A 22,166-nucleotide genomic window follows, 5' to 3' on the forward strand; every position below is an offset into this window, starting at 1 on the left:
AATAACTTTTAAAAACTGAATGTATGTTCTTCAGTTCTCCCAGTGAACCTTTGTCCCACCTGTATCTTATCTTCCCTTCCTTTAATCATTGTAATGATCTGCTTAGAAATAACTCAAAGACGAAGGAAGAAGAAGCAAATGATATTTAATTAACAATTTCTTAATTACCTGACTGTGTCAGTTGTTAAAGAAAGGATTCTGTCTAATGGAGCAGAACACGTAGAATATAAAAGAAAAACCATCTTTGAACATTTGCACATTTACATCCACTTCTTAAGATTTTTCTGGAGAAAATAAACATGAAGTGTTTTCTCTTTGTGGGGATTTGATGAAGCGTGAACTAGTGCAGCCAGCTTGACTCTGGGTGGCGCACTTAGCCTCATGGAGGTGGAGAATCCTCTGAATGTTTTCTGCTCAGAAACAAGATCAATCCTCTCAGTCCTGATCAAGACTGATCAGACCTGATCACCTGAAACCAGCTCCCAGGGAGTCACACCTGTCCGTCAGCTCCTGTCGAGACAAACCTCACTCCTTGTTTCTTTTAGAGCGGCGGGGAGGAGCCTGTGAGGCGTTCACGTCCTGACGGAAATTCATAAAGTAAGCAGATAGAGCCATAAAATAATTATCAATAAATATCTGCAGATTATTTTATTTATTCATTGTTTTGTCTTCAATTCGTTTCTATATTTAGATTTTAACTTACCCGCCCAGAAACTACCACAACTATTTGTTTCTTGGATTAGTGTTGTACTTATCTCTTTTATAAAATGGGTATTAACATTCTCACATTAAGATTCATTTTTAGAAGTTGTCCAAAAACACACACACACTTAAAAAACATGTTAGATGACGTTTCAATACAAATATAACATTTATGGTAATAAAAGAGACCAGCTGCAGGTTTGTTTCCTGTCAACTAACTGCCTTTCCAGAGGAGAAGCGGAGTTTCCGAGCCGTCCCTGAACGCAGCATCGAAACAAAAACAAGCGGACGGAGCCTCGGTCACATGCGGCGCGTCCGGCAGCGGCAGCAGAAGCAGCAGCAGCGGCAGGAAGCGGCGACCAGTGTCCAGGAAGCAGCTTCCAGCCCCAGCCCCCAGCCCCCGCTCGGCCCGCTCCACCTATGGTTCTCCTCCGGCACATCTCCATCGCCCTGACCGCCGCCGTGGCTGCCCTGGGCTCCGCGCTCTTCATCGCCCTCAACTACTTCTACAAGAGGCGGATATGGTCACCGCAGGCGGAGTACAGCACCATCAAGGAGGTGGGACAGCAGGGGTTTAATTTAATTAATCTTTAATTTAATTTATTTACTCAACTGTTTAACTTGGATGGGATGCTGGTTCCTGACGATGAGGAGGAGGAGGAGGAAGATGAAGATGAGGCTCTGGAAGAATAACTGACATGTTAATGGTGATGATGATGATGAAGATGTGAGTGATGATGAAGATGATGGTTAATAGATGAATGTGACTGGCAGTAATAGTGATGAATGAAGATGATGATGATGAAGACGGTGGTGGTGATGATGTTTGGTGGATGAATGTATGTGGCAGTAATAGTGATGATGAAGATGATGATGGTGATGGTGAAGATGGTATTGAAGATGTTTGGATGAATGTAAGTGGCTGTATTGATGATGATGAAGATGATGATTTTTTTCAATCAAAAGACAGAAAACCTTTGACTCTTCTCTTGTGAGAAGTTTCCTCTAGATCATTTTAGTTTGTTAAATAAAAGACCAACAGTAATCACATAGTTCTGATCAGTTTCCTTCATGACTGGTGTGAACAGCTGCAGCTCTAATCTCTTAATGAAATCTGTTGGCGTGTCTCTAATCTGGTTTCTTATCCAGATCTTTGTGGCTCAGTCCGTCTTCACACCATCATGTTGTCAGTGTCTGACACCAACTCGCTGCACAGCATTCTTTATGTCTGACGCACAAATGGAGACGATACTCTCACTTTATTAGGAACGTCATACTTAAGCTCACTTTATTCTTCTGTTAATGTTCACAGAGACTCCGTCATCGAGTGATGGAATAAAAAAATAACTGTCGTACATACGGGTCAGTGCTACCTCCATGAAATATCTGCAGTGGTTGCAGATTTGCCAACTGTGTAAATAAGCACCAGGTGTTTCCATAGACCAGATGTTAATGCTTCTTTATCTCTGGAGGTGAAAATGATGCTCGCTAATGTTGCTGCTTGTTATCAGAGGATTAGAGCTGAGGTGGGAGCTAGCATCATCACTGAGACAATGATTACTGTTTTAGTTTCAGGTGCTGCCACAGGTTTGTAGTGTTGATAGGTTTAACATCCCAGAGGTCTGTTTCACGTCAGACTCAACTTTCCATCTACAATTTTTATTTTATTTTTTTGTGGTGGAGAAATTGTTCTGGAGTCTCTCTGTTGGGAACTGATCCTGATCCATCATAGATCTTCTGGTCCAATCAAACCGTTTGGGCGGGGCTTAACGTGGTGATGGACAGAAGAGTAACTGATGTAGTCACACACTAGCTAATAGCTAGCCAGCTAATAATATACCTACCTGGTTAGCTATGTAGTAATTTTATGGAAACGTTCAGTGAGCGTCCTTGACGTACCAAGACAAACAAAGTTAGCAATACTGCTGCGTCTGTATACTGTTAGCTAACTAATGGTATGCCTAGCTAACAGTATACCTAGCATAGATATAGCTAGCTACTGTTAGGTTGATAATAGATACAACTAGCTAGTTAGCTATACTAATAGCTAGCTAACAGTAGATTATCGGTCTATTATAGTTAGCCAACAGCAGATTAAATGTTTAGCTTGCTAACAGTAGATATTAGCTAACTAAGATTTGATTGTACTACTAGCTAACAGTATATTATACTATTAGGTAGCTAATAGCATACTATAGCTAGCTAACAGTATTGCTAGATAACCTTGCCACCAGTTTGTCTGTCATGGAGGCTCACTAAACATTTCAATAAAGTGACTGGTAGGCTAACTGCTAGCTGTAGGCCTATTGCTAGCTAGCTACAGATCAGCTAGCAGGTAGCAGCTATACTACAGAATTACTTTAACTGTAAAATAATTTGTTGGTCTTTCCTCTTAATTCACTGTCAAATTATTTCAGGTAATAAACTGATAAACATTTAACTTTGGTGTTACAGCACCAGAGACGTACAGTTTGCAGCAACAAATCATGTTGTATGACTGAACTGGTGGAAATCAAGCAGCTGATCTTTGACAGAATTAGTGGATCTTAGTTTCCCTGACTTCTTTCTTTCTCTATTCAGCTCTACAGGCGAGACGACTCTAGTAGTTCGGTGCGATAAAGCCAAGTGTCTTTTGTGCTAGATCGTCCTTGAGCGAGATTTTAAATCCCTGTCAGATCGACAGCACAGAAACAATAGGAATCAATAATAGCTCTAATCTTTGTAGGAGCAACGTCTGAAACAGCAGGAAGGAGTTTTATAATCTAAAAAGAAGAATTGACAGCAGGAGATAAATGGACACGAACTGAAAGGTTCAGCTTTAGATAAACGTCTCCAGGTAATAGCCAATCAGGTGACGGCTAAATGTGCAAGAGCTTTGCCCAAAGTCCATCCTGATAGAGGAGGAAGCTCTGCAGCATCAGCAGAGACAGCGGGGTGTCTGTTTCAGACCTCATCTAGACGTGTTGTCTTCTGTTAAAGAATCAAATTGGAGCCAAAAGATAATGTAAAAAGTCATTAAGTCCTGATCATCCATCAACAAAGTCATAGCTTTAATAATGAAGCCAACGCACCTCGGCTGTAAAAGGGCTGATATGAATTGGTAATTAACCTCGGTGGGATCTCAGCACACGGCATGAATAAAGACTAACCTTGTGTGACTTTTAAATAAGGAGATGACTGACGTCTACACGGTCTCTGAGGGTTGAATCCGGCTGCTAACCTTTTCTCGGAGTCAGCTACACGTCGGCTTGCAGATGCACTGGAACCTGCCCTAAAGACACAGTAATAAAGAGCAGTGATGCTGTTTTATTAAAGCAAAATATGAGGAGCTTTAGAGGTTAGCTGAAGCTGAACGTTATGTGTGGAGGATCAATGCTTTCAGTTTGATATATAATGATGATCCAGTCTGCAAAGGTAACATGAACATTAGAAGTTAAAAGTATAAAATGTTAAAAAGCCACAGAGTGTGATCTTTACAATCTCCCAGAAGTCAAAGTTTCTGTTCTCACATTCAAGAAGAAAGCAATTATAAAAGTATCTGCTGATCAGTACAGCTGATGAAAGCTCAGGTTTTAATACCTGTGTAAACAGAAGAGTACAAATGACATTTGGTCACTTTCAGTCATAAAGATGGACAAACGCCACCATCTTGGCTAACTCCTCCTCCTCCTAGCTTATTGTACCACATACAATACATGTTCATTTCTGCTGTAGAGTGGGACAGTTTTAACATGAAGGTCTGGGGATTAACTCACTGTTGGAGAACTTTGGAGTCTTTAAATCTTTAGCATATTTATTGTTTAATAACTTGAGTTTAGCCGTTATTGCTCTTGCTACATTCAGGCTAGCAGTCATTTAACACAGCCCTGAACTCAGTCGACACTTGATTTTAGCCATTTTTATGTTCAAGCTAGCTGTTTCCTGCTGCTTTATGCTAAGCTAGGTTAATCACACCTTAGCAACAAGTTGATATCTTTAAATCAAGCATGATTATTGTTTTTTTAACTTGTTTATTGTCGTTATTGCTCCTGCTACGTTTAAGCTAGCTACCTCTCGTTTAAGCTGTTGCTATGTTCAAGTTAGCTATCGATAGCTAGCTTGAACCTTTACCTCTAGTTACCCCTTACATTATGCTAAGCTAGGCTAATCACAACCTTACAGCTGTCTTTTTAACTTGAAGTTGACATTTCTGAATCTTACCTATTTATACTGTACATGACCCTGTTTAGTATTATACATAGAAAACACAAATGTTATGTATAAATAAATTCCTTTTTAAATGAGACACATCCATTGATGCATAGATCAAGCTTCAGGTCTGACTGTTTTGATTGGAACCAGCATTTTCAAATTTCTTTAGTTTTCACATGTTTTATCTTGGGATCCTTTAATTTTTGTGTCACTACAAAACTCTTCCAGCTGAATTGTGTCTTAGCATTTATACTGTTAAATATCTGTAAACACTCTCCTTGTAACTGAGCAAATATCCCCTAACTCTCTCATGAATAAATTAAGCGTTGACTTTATGCCTCTAGTGGACATTTCTGATCCTTTCTGGTTTCTCTGCCTGCAGGAGGAAGAAGAGCGCGGGAAGCGCCAGGTCCTGGTCCTCGGGTTGGACGGTGCCGGGAAGAGCAGCATGTTACAGGGTCTGACCCCCGGACAGTCAACAGCCAAGAGAGGCCGGTGCCGACCCACCCGGGGCTTCAACTTCATGAGCCTCAACGCTCCCGCCTGTCAGCTCGACTTTCTGGAGAGTAAGACTCCGTTTATTCCTTGTAATCTCAGCAGGCGATCAGACATTCATGTTTTATCAAACAGCATGAAACACTGAAATGAAAAGAGGTTTCATCCCCCGTTCACAACGTTTCCACAGGGAGGCCTGAAAACATTTCTGGAAAACCAGATTGTTTTATGATGATATGATATGATTGATGGAGGAGAGAGAGTTTGTCACTGAAAAGACTCGGTGGGATGAACCCACAATGGATGTCACGTTTCTTTCACTAAAATAAGTGAGACTTGAGTCTTTTCTCATGTTTCCACCCTGGAAGCTCCCAGCATCCATCACTGCCAGCACAGACGCAATCACAAAACCATCTCTGGCTCTTGTTATATCGTCCTCATTCACTGAGCGACCGAGCCACGACGCTGGCAGCTTCTGTTCAAGACGAAGTTAAAGCACTCGGCTGAAACCAGGAGGGTGATGGCTTCAGGTCCACTTTCATATTTACACACAGACTCAAGAGTTCTGCAAATTAGCACTAAAAGTCACAGCAGCTGCACTAAAAATAACATAAATGAGTGTTGGTTCAGACGTGTGAGGCTCAGCTGTATCAGGCTGAGTCCTGATTTATTCATGAGCTGAGTGCTGCAATCAGCGCAGGCCGCTAATCTTTGTCTTTTTATCTCTGAACGCAAGAGCAGCACACATCAATGCCGATACGCTCTCTTATGGTGATATGATATGATCCAGGGAGGAGGGAGTTTGTCACTGAAAAGACTTCAGAAGCTAATATATCATGCTAATATTAGCATGCTCACTCAACTGCCTGCAGCTGACATGTTGACATGTGAAGTCATTCAGTCTGTTGGAGCATTTTAGCTCGTTACCAAGTTAGAAACTTAACATTATGCACGCATTAAGCTAGCATGTTGATTAGCATGTTAGTGTTAGATAAAGACAATAGAGTGAAGCTGCATCAACATGTGTCAGCACCCTGACCAACAGTTTAACTGCGTGACTGATTATTGGTGATGGCAGCGCTGTACTCGGTGGCTGCCACTAATCTTTGTTTCCTGGTTTCTGAAAGTAAGAGGAGCACACATCAACGCCCACTCGCTCAGAGCTCTCCAGCCGCTCAGAGCCGGAGTCTTTGTGTCGCTGACGTTGATGCAGAGGCATGTTGACAGGTTCAGAGCTGCAGTGAGTTCTCTTCACGGAGTCCGTCGGGGGAAATCCGGCTAAAAGCCTTCAAACGCTAAACAGTTCAGATCAGAAGGAGAAGTAGTTTCATATTTTGGAGCAGATTAGATTTAAGGGAAGTGGAAGTCGTGCGAGCACGGTCTGTGCCGGTCAGCTGATCACGGCCTACACCGAAGCTGTCAACAATAATAAAACATCTTTTACTTTGGATTTAATTCCACTTTCATGGTTTTCTGCTACAAGACGTAAATGAGGTCGTTTTGACTCAGAGCTCAGAGAAATCCAACATTTCTTCCTTTGTCACTTACTTTCCAAAACATTAGGTACACTAATGCATCCTAATATAACAGTCCAGCACTAAACACTAAACCCTCCTTCATGACTGTTCTAATGTTTAGTTGAGTCAGAACGGTGGATGGAGTCTACAGTGTTGTTTAACTGGAGTGAATTAAACACTTAAGTGTTTCTGTTATTTAGCCTAGTCCACTGACTACAGCGTCAAAATAATAGGAACACATGTCGGCACAACACAACACAACACAACACAACAGACCTGGAAACCACAACCTCTACAATGAAAACACAACTGAATCAAGAGCGCTCAATTATTTTAAACTAATGCAAAGCGTCTTAGCCTCCTAGCTTCCTAGCCTCCCAGCTAACAGTAGCTCCTCCTAGCTTCCTAGCCTCCTAGCTAACAGTAGCTCCTCCTAGCTTCCTAGCCTCCCAGACTGATATAAAAGTAATTTCCTGTCAGGTGTAGACCTTATGTACCTGCTGGTCATTGGCTGTAGTCCTTGTGATGCGTTCAGGTTCAGTTTTTTGGTCCTGAGCCAGTCGGCTGTTCTGGATGTTCTTTGGTGTATTTATGTCTCTAGATGTAAACTGCTGCTTGGTAACAGGTTTATTTCTGAGACGTCTGTGTGAAGGTCACAGATTAGACAAATGAAAAAGCTACCAAACTACAAACTGGTGCAGAAAAATAATATTTCCCCACCAAACGTTTGTGCTTCAGGTGAACCCAGCTCAGAGGTCAAACAACGCACGAATCAATGGTAAAAGTAGAAGTTTGTCTCGTTTTGATTCATGCCCACACCCTCATGACTCAGTGTGTTCTGTGTACATGTGGGTGGGCATCCAATAAACTGTGGAGCAGTAGGACGAGCTTCCAGCTGAGATGCCCCCCCCCCATCTCAAAAACTCAAGCTGCTCGCGCCATGTCCTCTCAGTACCACGCTAGGCAGCAGGTATTTATTGCTGCCACATCACATCAGCTCAAGGTACATCACTCCCCTGTTTCCTAGCAACATCCCCCATTAAGTCCAGCACTAATGAATTCGGAGGCGGCGGGGAACCTTAAGTCGTAGCCGCCGGAGTGAGAACGGTGGTTTGGTTTAGTAGCTGCAGCTTCAGGTCAGTTACTGTGAAACTTTAAACTAGTACAGTAGCTGTATGGTAGCTCTTTAGCTTCCTAGCCTCCCAGCTAACAGTAGCTCCTCAGAGCATCCTAGCCTCCCAGCTAACAGTAGCTCCTCAGAGCATCTCCCTCCTGGCCTCTGAAACACAACCTCAACACTAATGAAATTAAGCCAAAAACAAGAAACAAAATGTCATGACAGCTAGTAATTTAAAACCCATAAAAACAACGAGCAGCTGACATTTCATGTCTGCAGGCAACAAAAATAAATCCCATCAACATGCCCAGAAGGGAAACGTGTCTATAAATAATGTCCAACCTCTTCCATCCCTCCGTGGAAACCAGATGTCTCTCTGTCGGGTGCAGATCTAAAATTAATCTGAGGCCAATTTGTTTCACATTTGACGTCATCAACGTGTCCATGAAGTCAGGGATGTAGAGTCTTGAACACGAGGTGAAGTCAGAGTTATAACGCTGCATTTATGTTAAAACATGAACATGATGCATTCAGAGTGTTGCTGGTTGACGTGGTTGACGTGTTGCCTGTGTTGCAGTTGGTGGAGGTGAGGACCTGAGGCGCTACTGGTCAGACTACCTGAGGAGGACTCACGTTCTGGTGTACGTGGTGGACTCCTCCGACACCAGTCGCCTCCCATTGGCCAAGGCTGAACTGCACCGCCTCCTGAGGGTGGAGCCTCAGCTGCCCGTGGTCGTACTGGGCAACAAGCAGGTAAAACACACCTCCACGTTTCCTCCTATTCTAGGCAGCCATTGATTTCCATTCATTTCTGTACAGTAGAACCATAAATACAGTCTTTATCGTTTGCTTTATTGTTTTATGATGTCTTATATAATCCAGGTAAATCGGGTATATTTTTAAATAATTACATACAGTATGGAAATGAATGGAAATCAACAGTATAGCACCTTCACAAGTGTTTGACATCATTTAAGCTTTTCTCGTTAATTTATTTACAACATTACAACAAAAATAGAAACAGGAAGAACAGCAGGAATAAACCTGAACAACTGTTTATTCTCCAAATGAAATACTCACCTAGCGGCCTTCAGCAGGTGTGTGTCGTCCTGTCTTTAATCATCCAGCAGAGATGATCCATCACGCTCCTGAAATAAACATTTCTACATTTCCTACTCGGCTCATATTTCCTCCCTCTGTGCGGTGGTTGTAAAATTATTCATTACCCTTCGAGGGGGGAAGGAATATTCGTCACGTTTAATGTGGGAGCAGCTTTCATGCTCTCTGTACCACTGAGGGAGACTAGAGACTTTAGAAAGAAGAGAATCGTTTCATTCCAAGCAGACTTGACTAATACGTTGCTGTGGAGAACGTTGGAAATGAACACTGGACTATAAATAGATAAAACTGATGAGGAAACTTTGATTAAACAGAGGATCTACTCAATATGTTTGCATGAGGAATTCTTCTTAGGTTAGTTGTTGTACATTTTTTTAAACCTGCACAGATGACTCTCATATCATAGTTCTCTGTGAGGCACTTTGTATTGCTTTTAGTAGGAAAAGTGCCATATAAATAAAATTTGATTGATTGATTGATTGAGTTCTGGATAAACTGTACGTTTCACCAGATTGTTCCAAAATATGACAACTGTCAAAGAACAGGACCTCTTTACTTTAACATGTGATCTAGGTTCTTGGAGTCGACTGGTATCTGGAGTCAGAAAGAGTCAAGGTTTGATGCAGGCACAGTTTATTCTTCAAAATACACAAACTCAACTCTGATTCTGGGAGCCATGGCAGTTCAGACTGATTTCATGGTGTCGTCCATCAGTTGTTATAGTGTGTGGTGCTTCATTAATATATGAGGCTGGACTCAGCCCTTTATCAAAAAATACAGAACTTTCTGCTCTGGAAACAACCGTGTCTTCTCGTATCAGGTTTGCTCTCCCTACTGATAATAACTGTTCAACACAGACCTTCATCCTTTACAGAAAGGTCAGAAACTTTCACCAGTCAATACGTTCACTTCTGATTTCTCTCAACATACACAGCCTCCTCTATTTGTACAAACTAAGCTAACATATTAGCAAATAATAACAATAGCTGCCAATGGAAGTTGTGTATTTGGTTGAAGACATGGTATTGAACCCTGTAGACGACTGTTTGGCAATGAAGAATGTAGTTTTCATTTCAAAACTGAAATAATGGAAGTCAATGGCTGCGTTTATGAGCTGAAACAACTGTTGTTTCAGATTCAGATTCAGAGAACGTTATTTATCCTAACAGGACGATTCATTCGCAGCTTTTCCTCATGCGTTCCATTCACAGTCAGTCAATTAACAGACAAACAAGAGAGCCAAGGAAACAATAAGTGCATGGACACATTATAATCAGTCTTAAAATCAGTGCTCATTAATATCAATAAAATCTGTAAAAATATAGAAAGTAGCTGGAATAAATTGTCTAGAGATTAAAATGAACCTCGAGTCAAACCGTTGAATTCATTTGTTGAGGATCAGAGCTCTTCTTGACTCTGATCCTGGTTCACACCCACCAGGACGTTCTTCTTTCTTCTCAGCACTGGTTTGGTTTTAAAGAAGTACAAAGGCTGCCTTCGACAGAACCTGTGTGTTGTCTATGAAAAGATGTGAAAAGAAACGAGGCGGACGTCTGCAGATGAATGGTTGGTGTAGGAGGGCGCCATTAAATCACCTACATGAGTTCTGATCGTGACTGAGACAATGTGTGTTTGAAAATGTGACATGTAGTCATCTGTTACGACACACTGTTAAGCGCTATGTTAAGTTTATGCTAATTTTATTGCTGCTGGCAAAGCGTTGGTTGAAGGTGGAATCTGTCCTGAGCACACTCAGCCTCCTCAGTTTGTCTCACTGCTTTTATTTATGTTGCGTCTCATGTCAGCTGTTTGCTAACATGCAATAAACAGCATATTTACTTAGTCAAACTCAGCTGACTAGAAAAAGCACTTCTCAGTTTAACCACGTTGACGCTGTTCACAGGATAAACCTGATGCCGTGAGCGTAGCGGAGCTCCATGAAGCCTTGTCTCTGGGCTCCGTCAACGAGGACAGGAAGCTGTTCCTCTTGGCCGCCCAGCTGGACTCTGATGGAGCCCTGAGGAAGTCCTGTCAGGACCTGAACACCGTCCAGGACCTCCTGCTCCAGCTCGTCTGATCTCACGCCTCCCGACACAGATCATGTGTGGGAAGCAACGGGATGGCTTAAGGACATCCTCCTCCTTCCTTCATCTTGTTGGCGGAGGAGGAGGAGGAGGAGGAGGAGGAGGAGACTGCAGCCTGCAGGACGGAGGAGGCTCTACCACATCAGTTATAGGAACAGAATATTCATCCTCCTCCTAAACTCAACTTATCACAGGAGAAGAGGAGGACAGAGGGAAGATGGGAGTCCATGACTCAAAGCTAAAGTTCACCTCCTGTCGGTGACTCAGACTTTTGTCCTGACATGTGACAGCTTTATTTAAGCATGTAGTTTATACTGTACATACAGACTGTCTGGTTTGTAGTCGTCTGGTGTCGTTAAATGGCGTCGTGTGATCAGATCAGGGCAGTCGGCAGAGCAGATCATCTGGTGTCGTCAGACTGAGGACGTTATCTAGTTCTCAGTCGTCCAGGTTAAAGACATCGCTCCTTGAAGACGTTTAATCCAAGAACACTCTTTGGTTCAGAGAGACTGGTGGAGAGCGGAGGTTTAAATGTCTAACTGGTCCCTGGTAAACCTCCCATCAGTCTCTTAGGACTGAAGACTTGGGTGAAACGTCTTCAAGAAACCCAACGAGTCCAGCTGACCTTGTTTCAGCTGTTTTCTTGAATGTGTTTTATTTTTCTCTCACAACTTTCAACACCAACAAAAAACTTGTAGGCTCCTCATTTAATGCTCCTTCAAGACAAAACGGTTCCTCTTTGGTTATATCTGGAGTCTTATACGGACACGGTTGGACGTCATTTAAGGACAAGATTTAAAGAAAACGTTACGTATCAGTGTTAGCTTACTGGGCTTCCTGCTGTACTGAAGTACAAACGTAGGTGTGTTTTTCTTTAATGTTTAAATTTTAGGCCATTTTATACTTTTCTAGATTTCAGTCGGCGCTAGGGACGTCCAAAAAAATCTCAAGTGATTCTCAAAGTCAAAAAATTTAAAGCTTCTAAGTATTTTAAGCTTCTACAAGAACATTTCTGAAACAGCTGCTAGAACACGTTAGCATCTGTTTGGTGCTAGCTTACCAAGCTAACTTAAAGTAGTATCCTCTTTTTTAATGGTGGTAAAATCAAGTATTAAAAATTTGAGGTGTATTTTTCCTTGAATATTTAAATTTGATTCTATTTTATATTTTTCTTTCACTAAATTTCAGTGAAAACTAAAAAAAAAACGTTATTTTAAAATGAAACCCTAAATTCAGTGGTTGTCTTAACGTTGATTCAAAAAAAAAAAAAAAAAAAAAAAAAAGCTGATGTATTTGAATATAAACACTGAACAAACATGTCGAGATCAACACCCAGCTCACATTAGAAGCTAATGCTACGTTAGCTTAAACAAGGTAATGCTAGCTTCTGTAAAAGATGCTTTACCAGTAATATTTATATTTACAACTAAAACTCTTCACAGATCCAGATTCCCAGCGTCTCGAGTTTGTCTTGTTTCCAACACATTAGCTACATTAGCGATTTCATTAGCATCTAGCCTCGAGCTAATATCTCCAGCTGGTGCATCTGTTGCTACTGATCTGTTGTTGTTATTGTCCACTATCTCCAGTATCAACATGACCTTTGTTACGTACGTTCCTATAGAAAAACATCCAGTTATCAGGACACATGTGGTCACCTAGCTTAACGGGACAGACGTTTGATCCAAGCAGAAAATGGAAAACATGCAGACAGCTGCTGCTCAAAGTTAGCTTCTATCAGCCACAGTCTGCGCTGGTACTGGCAGTCCCATTAGCTCAAAGGCAGAACTTGGTGTTTTTGTCCCCCTAAAGTAAACTGAAGCTTATTCATTCAACACTAATTAGTATATTTTACAATCAATAAACCAGAGGAACCAAAAAGAAGCTGAAGAATAAATTGATCTTTGTTGGTTTGATTCAGGTTCAGGCTCCTTTTAAACCAATACTCTCCCCCAGTATGATCCATGAATGTATAAATACAGTTTCTGTCTGACTTTAATGCGACATGTGCAGATAAACTGGAACAAGCTTGTACGTGTAGAGAAATGTTCGCTGACGACGCACAGTTTTTACTAATGAATGTCGAGTCTTATTCCTTTTGATGATGTTTTCACTGCAGGCAGGAGCTCAGTGATTGTTGTTGTTGTACGCTGCTCTCTGTGTTTCTGTGATGTTAGATGTCAACTCATGCATGGTTTTGTAGTTCTCTTTTAAAAAAGTAAGCTAAAACAGTTGACATGGCAAACAGGGTTATGAAGTCTTATTGTGTTTGTTTTTCTGCTTAACAAGGTGCAGATAGCTTTAACTTATTTTAACCTTTAGCACATCAAGTGAAACATTTAATGAAGGACTGTGTTCAGGTCCATCTACATGTGGTCACTTTGTCTCTTTCTGACGTTACGAGCTTCTGTCAATTAAAAATTAGTTTTGCAAATGTTGAGGCCTTGCAGACCACTTTAATTTAACCCTTTCAACGTGTTAGCAGTTATAGGCTCACAGGGCAACGGGACTTGAAGATGGTTCATCCAAGTAGCTTCTTGAGTTCTAGCAGACGGGTGGAACATCTGTGGGTGTCCACCTGAAACCCACATGACCAGGGTCTACCAACAACCAGAAACTATTTTGCAGAGTGATAAAATGGATTTTATTTCCACTGTTGTTTTCATTTTAGCTTCTGCAGTTGAAGCAACATGGTGCTAACCTGGGAGGAACAAACTTCCCCCATCTGTCATTGTTTGAGGCTGCTTGGTCCAGAGTCTCCTTCTAAACTGATTGAGCTCCATCAATGATCTGCTGGGCTGTCAAATCGTTTGGGTGGGGCTTTACGTGATCACAGATGGTCACACATGAACGTCACGTGAGCGCTGTGGAGTAGTTTACAGCTGAATGTCTCTGATTGGTTCTTCTCTGATTAGATCATCATGTAAACAAAGCTGGATGAACCCTCTGTGAGTTTTGAAGCTCAGCGGCGTCTCCAGCCGCCTCCATCCCGGCTAACGCTACTAAACTCTCTGCTAATTTAAAAAATAAAATAAAATAACATAGCTTGTAGGACGAAGCAGCTGCATCGGTTGAGACACGCCCCACAATGAAATCCAGACCATAAATGTTCCTTATCACTATGAGATGAGTCACTCATTCAAGTACTTCACACACCTACACACACACTTAGAGAAGAGTCAGAGTTCAGCTGTTCTCCATTAAAACTGAAAGAACAACATCAGAGTCATTTATTGACATGAAAACAGACGCTGGCTCCTCAGAGAGCAGCAAACGTCTCCTCTCACAGCAGAAGGACACGATTAATAAAGTAAACACACACTTTTAATTAAAGTGTTTTTTCATTCCCTACCAACAAACAGACACTCAGTAAAGTGTTAGAAAGGATTCAGACTCTAATAAAACTCAACCTTATCTCTGACGCTCACATGGAACAAGATTAATCTGCTGCTTTCACCAATAAACACAGACCTGGGATCAACCTGGGCGCTGCAGAACAAATTCTTTCCTCCTGAGTCACTGACTGAACAACTCAACGCAAACAGCAGCAGATAAAATCTACACGCCTCTATACCGGGCAAAGTTCTTCAACCGGTGGAGCAGGAAGTTTGACATTTTTGCTGAGACATGTCTTTGGCCTCTGGCGAGGAGGTCTGAGTGAAAGGTCAGCAGCTTGGCACCGAATCAGAAGAATGAAGTGATTCATAACGTCGTAAAGTGTGTGATGTTAAGAGTTAAGCTTAGCAGATGACTTTTGAGAATTTTATTTGGAAAAACAAAACATTTGAGACACATTAACGAGTTTTATTATCATAACTGAAATAACAGCGTGTACATGCTCATCAGGTGTAGAGGTCTCTCTGCTCCACCTGGACTAAACGTCAGGTGAGGGAGTTTCTAGGAGGGACCAAGAAATAAAAACTAAAAACTAGTTCAAACAAAGGTTTTAGGTGTCGCCGTTCATTGCTCATCACTTTTATTTGGTTCAGACTTTTGACTCTTTCTGAAGATGGACAGACGCTCTGTGACAGCATCCATACTGAAAAATGTTAACGAGCTAAAATGCTAACAGGCTGAATGTCACATCAACAACTACAGGCAGGCTAATGCTAATATTAGCATATTAGCAACTCTGTCCTCCCATTAACACATCATATCATCATGTTCAGGCCTCTGTGGAGTCTGATGGAACAAAACGACCAAACGTTGTGAAGACAGAGATGAAAACATGAACGTCTGACAGGCTCCAGTTATTACATGTAGGTCTATGGGACTAAGATGCTGATGGAGCCTCAGAGGCATCATTACAGGCGTCAGCAGTCCTTCGTTGTCAGAAGAAAAAAGCTTCAACAGCCGTTAGTAATTAGCACGTAAACGTAGACGAGCATTTAGCATCTTAAACACCCAGATGTTTCACTCAGGAGTTGTTGGAACCCAAACCAGGTGACCCTATGGAGCAGCAGTAATACATGATCTATTCTCAGTTCATGGTGTACTACATTTAGAGCAGTCCTATCTCTGGTACAACTTCAGCTGATTAGACGTTTCCTCCCCATGGAGGATGTTTTCTCAGAAAAAACATGACTCTGCAGGAATTTTCTAGCTGTTGTGCAGAACGAGGCCGTAAATGATTGACTGATGAACAAAACACGGCGGATGTAGGTCAAGCTATTGTTGAACTTGTGCACAAGATAACCTGCAACAACAGGCAGCAGGGATTATGGGCTGTAGGGACACAAACAGGGACAGGAAGTGGACCGTCCAGACTGTTAAACTGAGTGACTGTGTTTCAGTGTTTCCAGGAGATGAATCCAAACTGTCTTCATTCATCCACTAGAGAGCCCCTTCAGCGTCACCCACGTGTTTCCTGTGCGTTGTCTTCGCTCCGTTGCCATCTTGGCTAACTCTGCCTTCCTCCCAGCTAATTCAGACATGGTCAAAGAGGTGGAGCTAAGGCTGACCACAGCTAGCCACCCAGCTGTCACTCAACGCAGCCATGGCCTTTAATTATGTGTAACTTTAATCCTTGATATGATTTAAACAGGTGCATCCTATAAATATTCTGCTCGTACAGGAGTCACGAATAAAAACTATAGTTATACAGACCAAACTGTTTGTTTGGCTGTAAACATGTTAATGTTTACTGGAGCCAGCATCTAGTGGACGTGTGAGGAACTGCAGCTTTAAGCATCAGTTGGACCATAGACAGTATAAATATGGATGGAGGAACAGCTCCTCTAAAGAGAAGCCAAACCAAGTAGAGCTCCCCGTGGTGGCTGGCTGCAATATAGGTCATAAGCTCCACCCCCTCCATGTTAGTGGGCGGGACTTGGGCCAAACTAAAACACTAACATACACGTCAAATAAATATTTTTTCAAGGATGGTTTCTGTCATTTTAGGTCGTTAATATAACGTTGATGAATGTGCATTTTTCTGATAAGTCTTAGTTTAGTTAGTTATTTGACGCTACAGAAACAGGACGTAACATAATGGCGGCCACCAGTTGCCATGCCAACAGCTCCATAAAGTAAAGTGGTCCCATGGGAATCTGAGAGTTGTAAAAATAACAACAACTACAGTGTATAATCCATCATGTAACAGGTGGAGGTAGAGCAGAGCGTAGTATTAATTAAACTAAAACATGAGTGAGTCAGGAGGAAGTGTGGGCGGGGCATCAATATCACGGCTCCACGTGGCTCCGCCCTCAGACCGTACTGATCAGACTCTGGATCCAGACTCACAAGATGGCGCCGCCTGTATCCCCGGGAAAATAGAGTCAGTTTGACCAATGAGAGGAAGAGGAGACGTGGTGTCCATGTTTATATACAGACTATGTGCTGGACGCTGGACGGACTTTTGGTTTAGTTGACCATACAGACTTTTCATAAAAAACGGACTTTTCATAAAAAACACACCTGGAAGATGAGCTTCAACATATTTTAAAACATCTTTTTAGTCGTGTTTGACTTTTACAACAGAGATCAGGAACATATTCCTGTAGCAACATGAGAAAACTCTAAATAAGAAATCTTTACAAGGAGGACAGGAAGGAGAGGACACGCTGGTCCATCAGTACAGCTCCTCTTCCTGTCACTGTCTGGTTTTATCATCTGTCGTCCATCACAGTTTAAAGTGTCCCATATCCAGATCCTTCTACTTGAGCGCTGGTTGTGAAGCAGCCAGTGATTTGATGAAGGCTTCGTACTGCTCAGGGTGGCAGCGCTTGTACTCATCGATCTTCCTCCTGATCTGTTTGGGCGTGTCCTGGTAGTAGTTCTTCTCGTCTCTGGCCATCGCCTGCAGGTCAGGAGAGAGAACGCCACAGTCGCATTGTGATGTTAAAATATGTTTCAGACACATTTCTGCTTTTGGGTTCTAGTTTCAGTCAACAGATAAACGTGGTTACGAGCGTTATCCTTCACATGGAGCTGAGATGCTTCCACATGCGTCCACAGCCAGCACTGTAGACCAGATCTCAGTTTTATGTTCTGTATGTGAATAAATGCAGCTGCTGCCTCTGATGGATCGTTGTATGTTTGTAAAGACAGATTACGTCACGGTGGTGGCAGCATCATGTTTTCTGGCTGCTTGTCCTAAACTGAATCTAGGCCTCACACACTCAGGCAGGTTTGTTGTTCTGTCGATGTTTATTTCTACGTTTTTCTTCTTTGACTCTTAGTGGTATCACACATGTTTGACACCACACTAATCTACCTTTATAACAGGGGGTGTAAACCTTTCATATCCTCTCTACATTAGCTTAATGAGGGTTGTTTTGCTGCTGCTTCGTTTCTTTGAAGATAACTTTACAGACGACACATAACACCTCTGATACGGATCAATCTACTGAACAGGAGGAACGTTGGTGAACTTCATTGTTGGAGTTGGTTGAAGCGTCACAGATGAAGGAGCTCTGACTCAGCTGTGAGGACCTTGACTGTGCTCAGATGAACAACACCTCCACATTCAGACGACAAAAGCTGAACAAAACCACATCTGGACTCACATGATTGGATGCAGACGACAGCTTTTTAGAATTTAAAGTCAAGGATGAAGTATTTTTTGTATAAAGAACTAAACTCACACAGGTTTTTTCTCTCACTGATCCATTCAGACTTACAGCGATGACTCATGTAAAGCAACTACTGAAAAACCATTTGAATGATAAAAGTCCTGCTGCTCGCTGCAGTAAAGACTAAAAGAAAGCAAACTAATGTAGAGTTTAAAGGACTCTGGGTTAGAGTGATGTCCCATGATGAGGTCCAGCTACTTGGACGTCTCTAAGACACTCAACACGTCCAGTTGTCCTTGTTTCAGCTTTGTTTTGTGGACGTACCAGCTGACGTGATGTTTCCTTCATATTAAGACTGAGAACATTTAACATGATAATAAGTTGTGCTAAGCTAAGCTAAGTTCAGTTTATTTCAGTTAACTTAAGTTCAGACAGGTTAGCTCAAGTCAAGCTAAGCTAAGCTAAAATAAGAAAAGACAGGTTAAGACTTTACTGAGCCCAAAGGGAAATTTAAGCTCCACAGCAGCCGGACGGGACAGTGTGAAAACACTAGATAATAAAATATATATAAATATATAAAAGCAAATATATTAGGGTACAAGAAATATTCACAGAATTAAAGCAGGCTCTACTGTCCAGAGGGGCCTGTGGTCCTCCAGGTGAGTCACAGCTGGACTCCAGTCTCACCTTGTAGTTGTCGTTGTGTTGTCGGATCATGTGCTGAACGTACTCGATCAGGTCGGTCGATAACGTCTTACAGTCTTTTCCTGGGAGGCTGGCCTCCGCCTCCAGATCTGCTCCAAACAAAGCGAACAGCAGAAAGAACAGAGTCAGATTCAACTGAGACTTTGATGGAACCATGAAGGACACGGTGTTCAGCTTTAGTTTCACATGTTTCTATTATTTTGACAACCCCGGTCTAGTTTATTAGCATCATAAACTCCGTCCTCCTAAATGATCGTCCAGGTGAATTATCACCTTCATGACGACGTTTAAACGTCAGCTGAACATGAACGTATTCACTGGTGTACCTAATGAACTGGCAAGAGGCCGTCTTTTTTTGCTTTTTCAGTTTCGATTTGTTGAGAATTTAAAAACATAAACTAGTAAATGATAAACGAGCTCCTGACGGTCAGAATGAAAACATGTCACAGAGTGTTTGAGATTAAACTGAATTCTTATGAATTCATCTGTGAGGTGAAGGAGAAACGTTTGGAGCCAAGAGGGAGCTTTAAAAAGAAATGTGATGTTTACATGAATCATTTAAACCTCACCAGCGCCATCATGTGGTCAGAGTATTCTAACAGCAGCTGGATCTCTACCGACTGTTGGATCAGAACCATGAACAGCTGTTTGTCTGAGCGTCATGACGTGAGGAGATGAAGGAAGGAAAGAAGTAAAGATGACTCACGGTTGAGGACGTAGGGTTTGGTGACGATGGGGACGGCGGCTTTAGTCTCTTTGTCTTTGCCGATGAGCTGCAAACAAAAACACAACAGAGGTCATGAGTCTGATTCTGGACTGATCGATGCGTCGACAGGTCGTCCGTCTTCATCTCTGATGTGACGTGACGGGTGTGAAACGCTGGGATTTCATCGGCGGTGTTGTTTCTGGAAACTGTCGCCCCGGAGGATGGAATCGTTTACGGGTCGATCGCCGTCATTAAGTGAACTAAATGGAAGCGTGTCAGAAGCTGCAGGAAAACAAGCCGAGGCCCAAAGGACACGATTAACTTTAATTACCCTCGGGGTGAAACCGTTACCAGCCGAGCATCAGTGACTCATTCAGCACTGAAATTAAAAACGAGCGTCAGCAGCTTTAGGAGCTGTTGCTTCTTCCTCCGGGAAAATAAAAATAGTTTGATTAAATAGTCAGAAACAGCTGAGTTACAAACTGTGAAGGCAAACTACCTTAAAATGGGACATGTATTAAAACGTACCACTATATAATAACTAGAGCCTTCTACCATTAAACCTTTACTCCAGCATTTGCTCATAACAACATATTTTAACGTCAGAGTGGACTCATCCACGTTCCACTGACTAAAGGTTCAGTCGTGGTTCATTCTGGTTCAGCTTCATCTTCGTTTGCCGCCAGCTAACCACCATTAGAACAAAATAAGACGAGACGTTACAAGGACGTGGTTTTGGTTTGTGACAGACCAAAAATAAATATCTACAAAAGATCAGACTTGGCTGACGCCCGATACCGTTTCTAATCATTGTAAGAACGTCTGGATTGGCCCCAGTGCAGATGTCCCAGGACCGATCGGGACATCAGTTCTTCACACAATCGGTTTCTGACTTTTTTTGTTTGACATTTATTTGGGTCCAAACATCTGGACTTTTCACTTGTGCTGATGTGTTTGTTAATCAATGCTTTTCCCTGCCAGCGCCAGTCACATGTCTTTAGCCCCACCCACTCAGAGCGTCCCGTGACGCTTCGTTCCCTCTGCAGACACGTACCATCTGCTTCTTCAGTGGCAGTGACTGGTTTGGATCCAGAGCCAGGCCCATCTCCTGCAGGTTCCTGGCCAAGGACTTCCTGTTGTCCCACGCATTTCTAATCTGTGGACTGAAAACAAAGAGACACGTCAGAGACACTAACTAGAACAGACTAGTTTAATCAACTGTAGATCTGTGTCTAAACACACCAACATCACATTCTGTCACGGCCTATAAAAAGATCCACACAATCAAAAGAGTTTATCTTTAATTTTTGAAAGACATCATGTTGGTCTGTAAGCGATAAAAGAATTTAATTATAACGACAGTTTTATGACCCGACATAAAAACCAAAGCATAAGTGGCTAAAAACAAAACCAGTCATTGTCTTAATCTTCCTCTTGGGCCGGTCTGAATTTAATAAAGCTATAAATTTATATTATTCACAACATTAGATGCTTCAAACCTGCAGATTTACTTCATCCTAAACTTTAATGTTTATGTAAGAAGTATAAAATGTTCACGATGTGTTATGTATTTAATTATATCTTTATCTACATGTATAAAAATAACAAATAAAACAACTGTAACTTTTAATATAAACTGCATTTAGGCCTCCCAGTGGTCTGAGCCATTTAATCATTTTATTCTTAAATAAAAACAAACCAAGTGTAAATATGAGGACTGTCAGATCTGAATCATTCTGTTAGGAATAGAACTATCAGCTGTTAATAGACAGAACTGGAGACATCTGACAGTAAAACCAGTTTAGTTCAGTTTTCATCTCATCAGTTATAAACACAGTGAGAGACACGTTCATCTAGCAGAGCAGCTCTAGCGCCTCCCACAGAGACCTAAAGGCTTTATCTACTAACATATACAACAATACATATATATAAATACAGACAACATGTAAACTGTGTTAGCTGTCGTTAGCATAACAAGCTAACGCCGTGCTCCGTACTCACTCTTCAATCCTCGGGTTGTACTTCTTAATAAACTTCTTCTTCAGCTTCTTCCGGTTCTTGTTGTAATCAAACGTGTTTCTCTTACTCGACTTCTTGGCCTTTGGCATCTTTCTTATATTATTTAATCAGTTTTTACGGAGCAGCAGCGGTTTGTTGATGAGCTAACAGAAACAGGTAAATGTGCAGCTAGCAACAAGAAGCACGTGTGTCTCTCTTCCGGTCATGTGACAGGACGCGACGCCCCGCCCCCTTCTCTTCCTACTCGTTTATGATACGACTGTATTTTTATTTTGCATATATTTTCTAATGCTTTAAAAATATTCTGTTTTTTTTCTGTATCACATGTTTAACATTATAAATGTAATAAATTATAATAAAATTAAATCTCCATGGGAACTGAAAAACACAAACAATAAAAATAAAAGTCTACATGGAAATATTTAAAAATAAAAAAATATGTAAGAAAACCTTGTTGTAAAAATGTCATGAAAGTCCAAAAACTGTGTTTACTGAATA

General features: G+C 41.7%; 2 protein-coding genes across 2 annotated transcripts; one reads left to right on the plus strand and one right to left on the minus strand.

Annotated features, from left to right (window-relative positions):
* The first annotated feature begins 884 nt into the window (after nucleotides 1-884).
* Nucleotides 885-13,923, plus strand: arl10 (ADP-ribosylation factor-like 10). Its single transcript, XM_084564244.1, has 4 exons — nucleotides 885-1,260; nucleotides 5,276-5,459; nucleotides 8,600-8,775; nucleotides 11,045-13,923. Exons 1-4 carry the CDS (start codon nucleotides 1,123-1,125, stop codon nucleotides 11,216-11,218), a joined length of 672 nt encoding a protein of 223 aa, XP_084420370.1. The 5' UTR covers nucleotides 885-1,122; the 3' UTR covers nucleotides 11,219-13,923.
* Nucleotides 13,924-17,149: 3,226 nt separating this feature from the next.
* On the minus strand, nucleotides 17,150-21,864 carry nop16 (NOP16 nucleolar protein homolog (yeast)). Its single transcript, XM_084564501.1, has 5 exons — nucleotides 21,651-21,864; nucleotides 20,704-20,812; nucleotides 19,650-19,716; nucleotides 18,926-19,032; nucleotides 17,150-17,523 (listed from the first exon to the last, which is right to left on the minus strand). The coding sequence occupies exons 1-5, from the start codon at nucleotides 21,755-21,757 to the stop codon at nucleotides 17,380-17,382; spliced, it is 534 nt and encodes a 177-aa protein (XP_084420627.1). The 5' UTR covers nucleotides 21,758-21,864; the 3' UTR covers nucleotides 17,150-17,379.
* Nucleotides 21,865-22,166: the final 302 nt, after the last annotated feature.

The sequence above is a fragment of the Chelon labrosus genome (genome assembly GCF_963514085.1).
Source record: "Chelon labrosus genome assembly, chromosome: 17".
Lineage (NCBI taxonomy): Eukaryota > Metazoa > Chordata > Actinopteri > Mugiliformes > Mugilidae > Chelon > Chelon labrosus.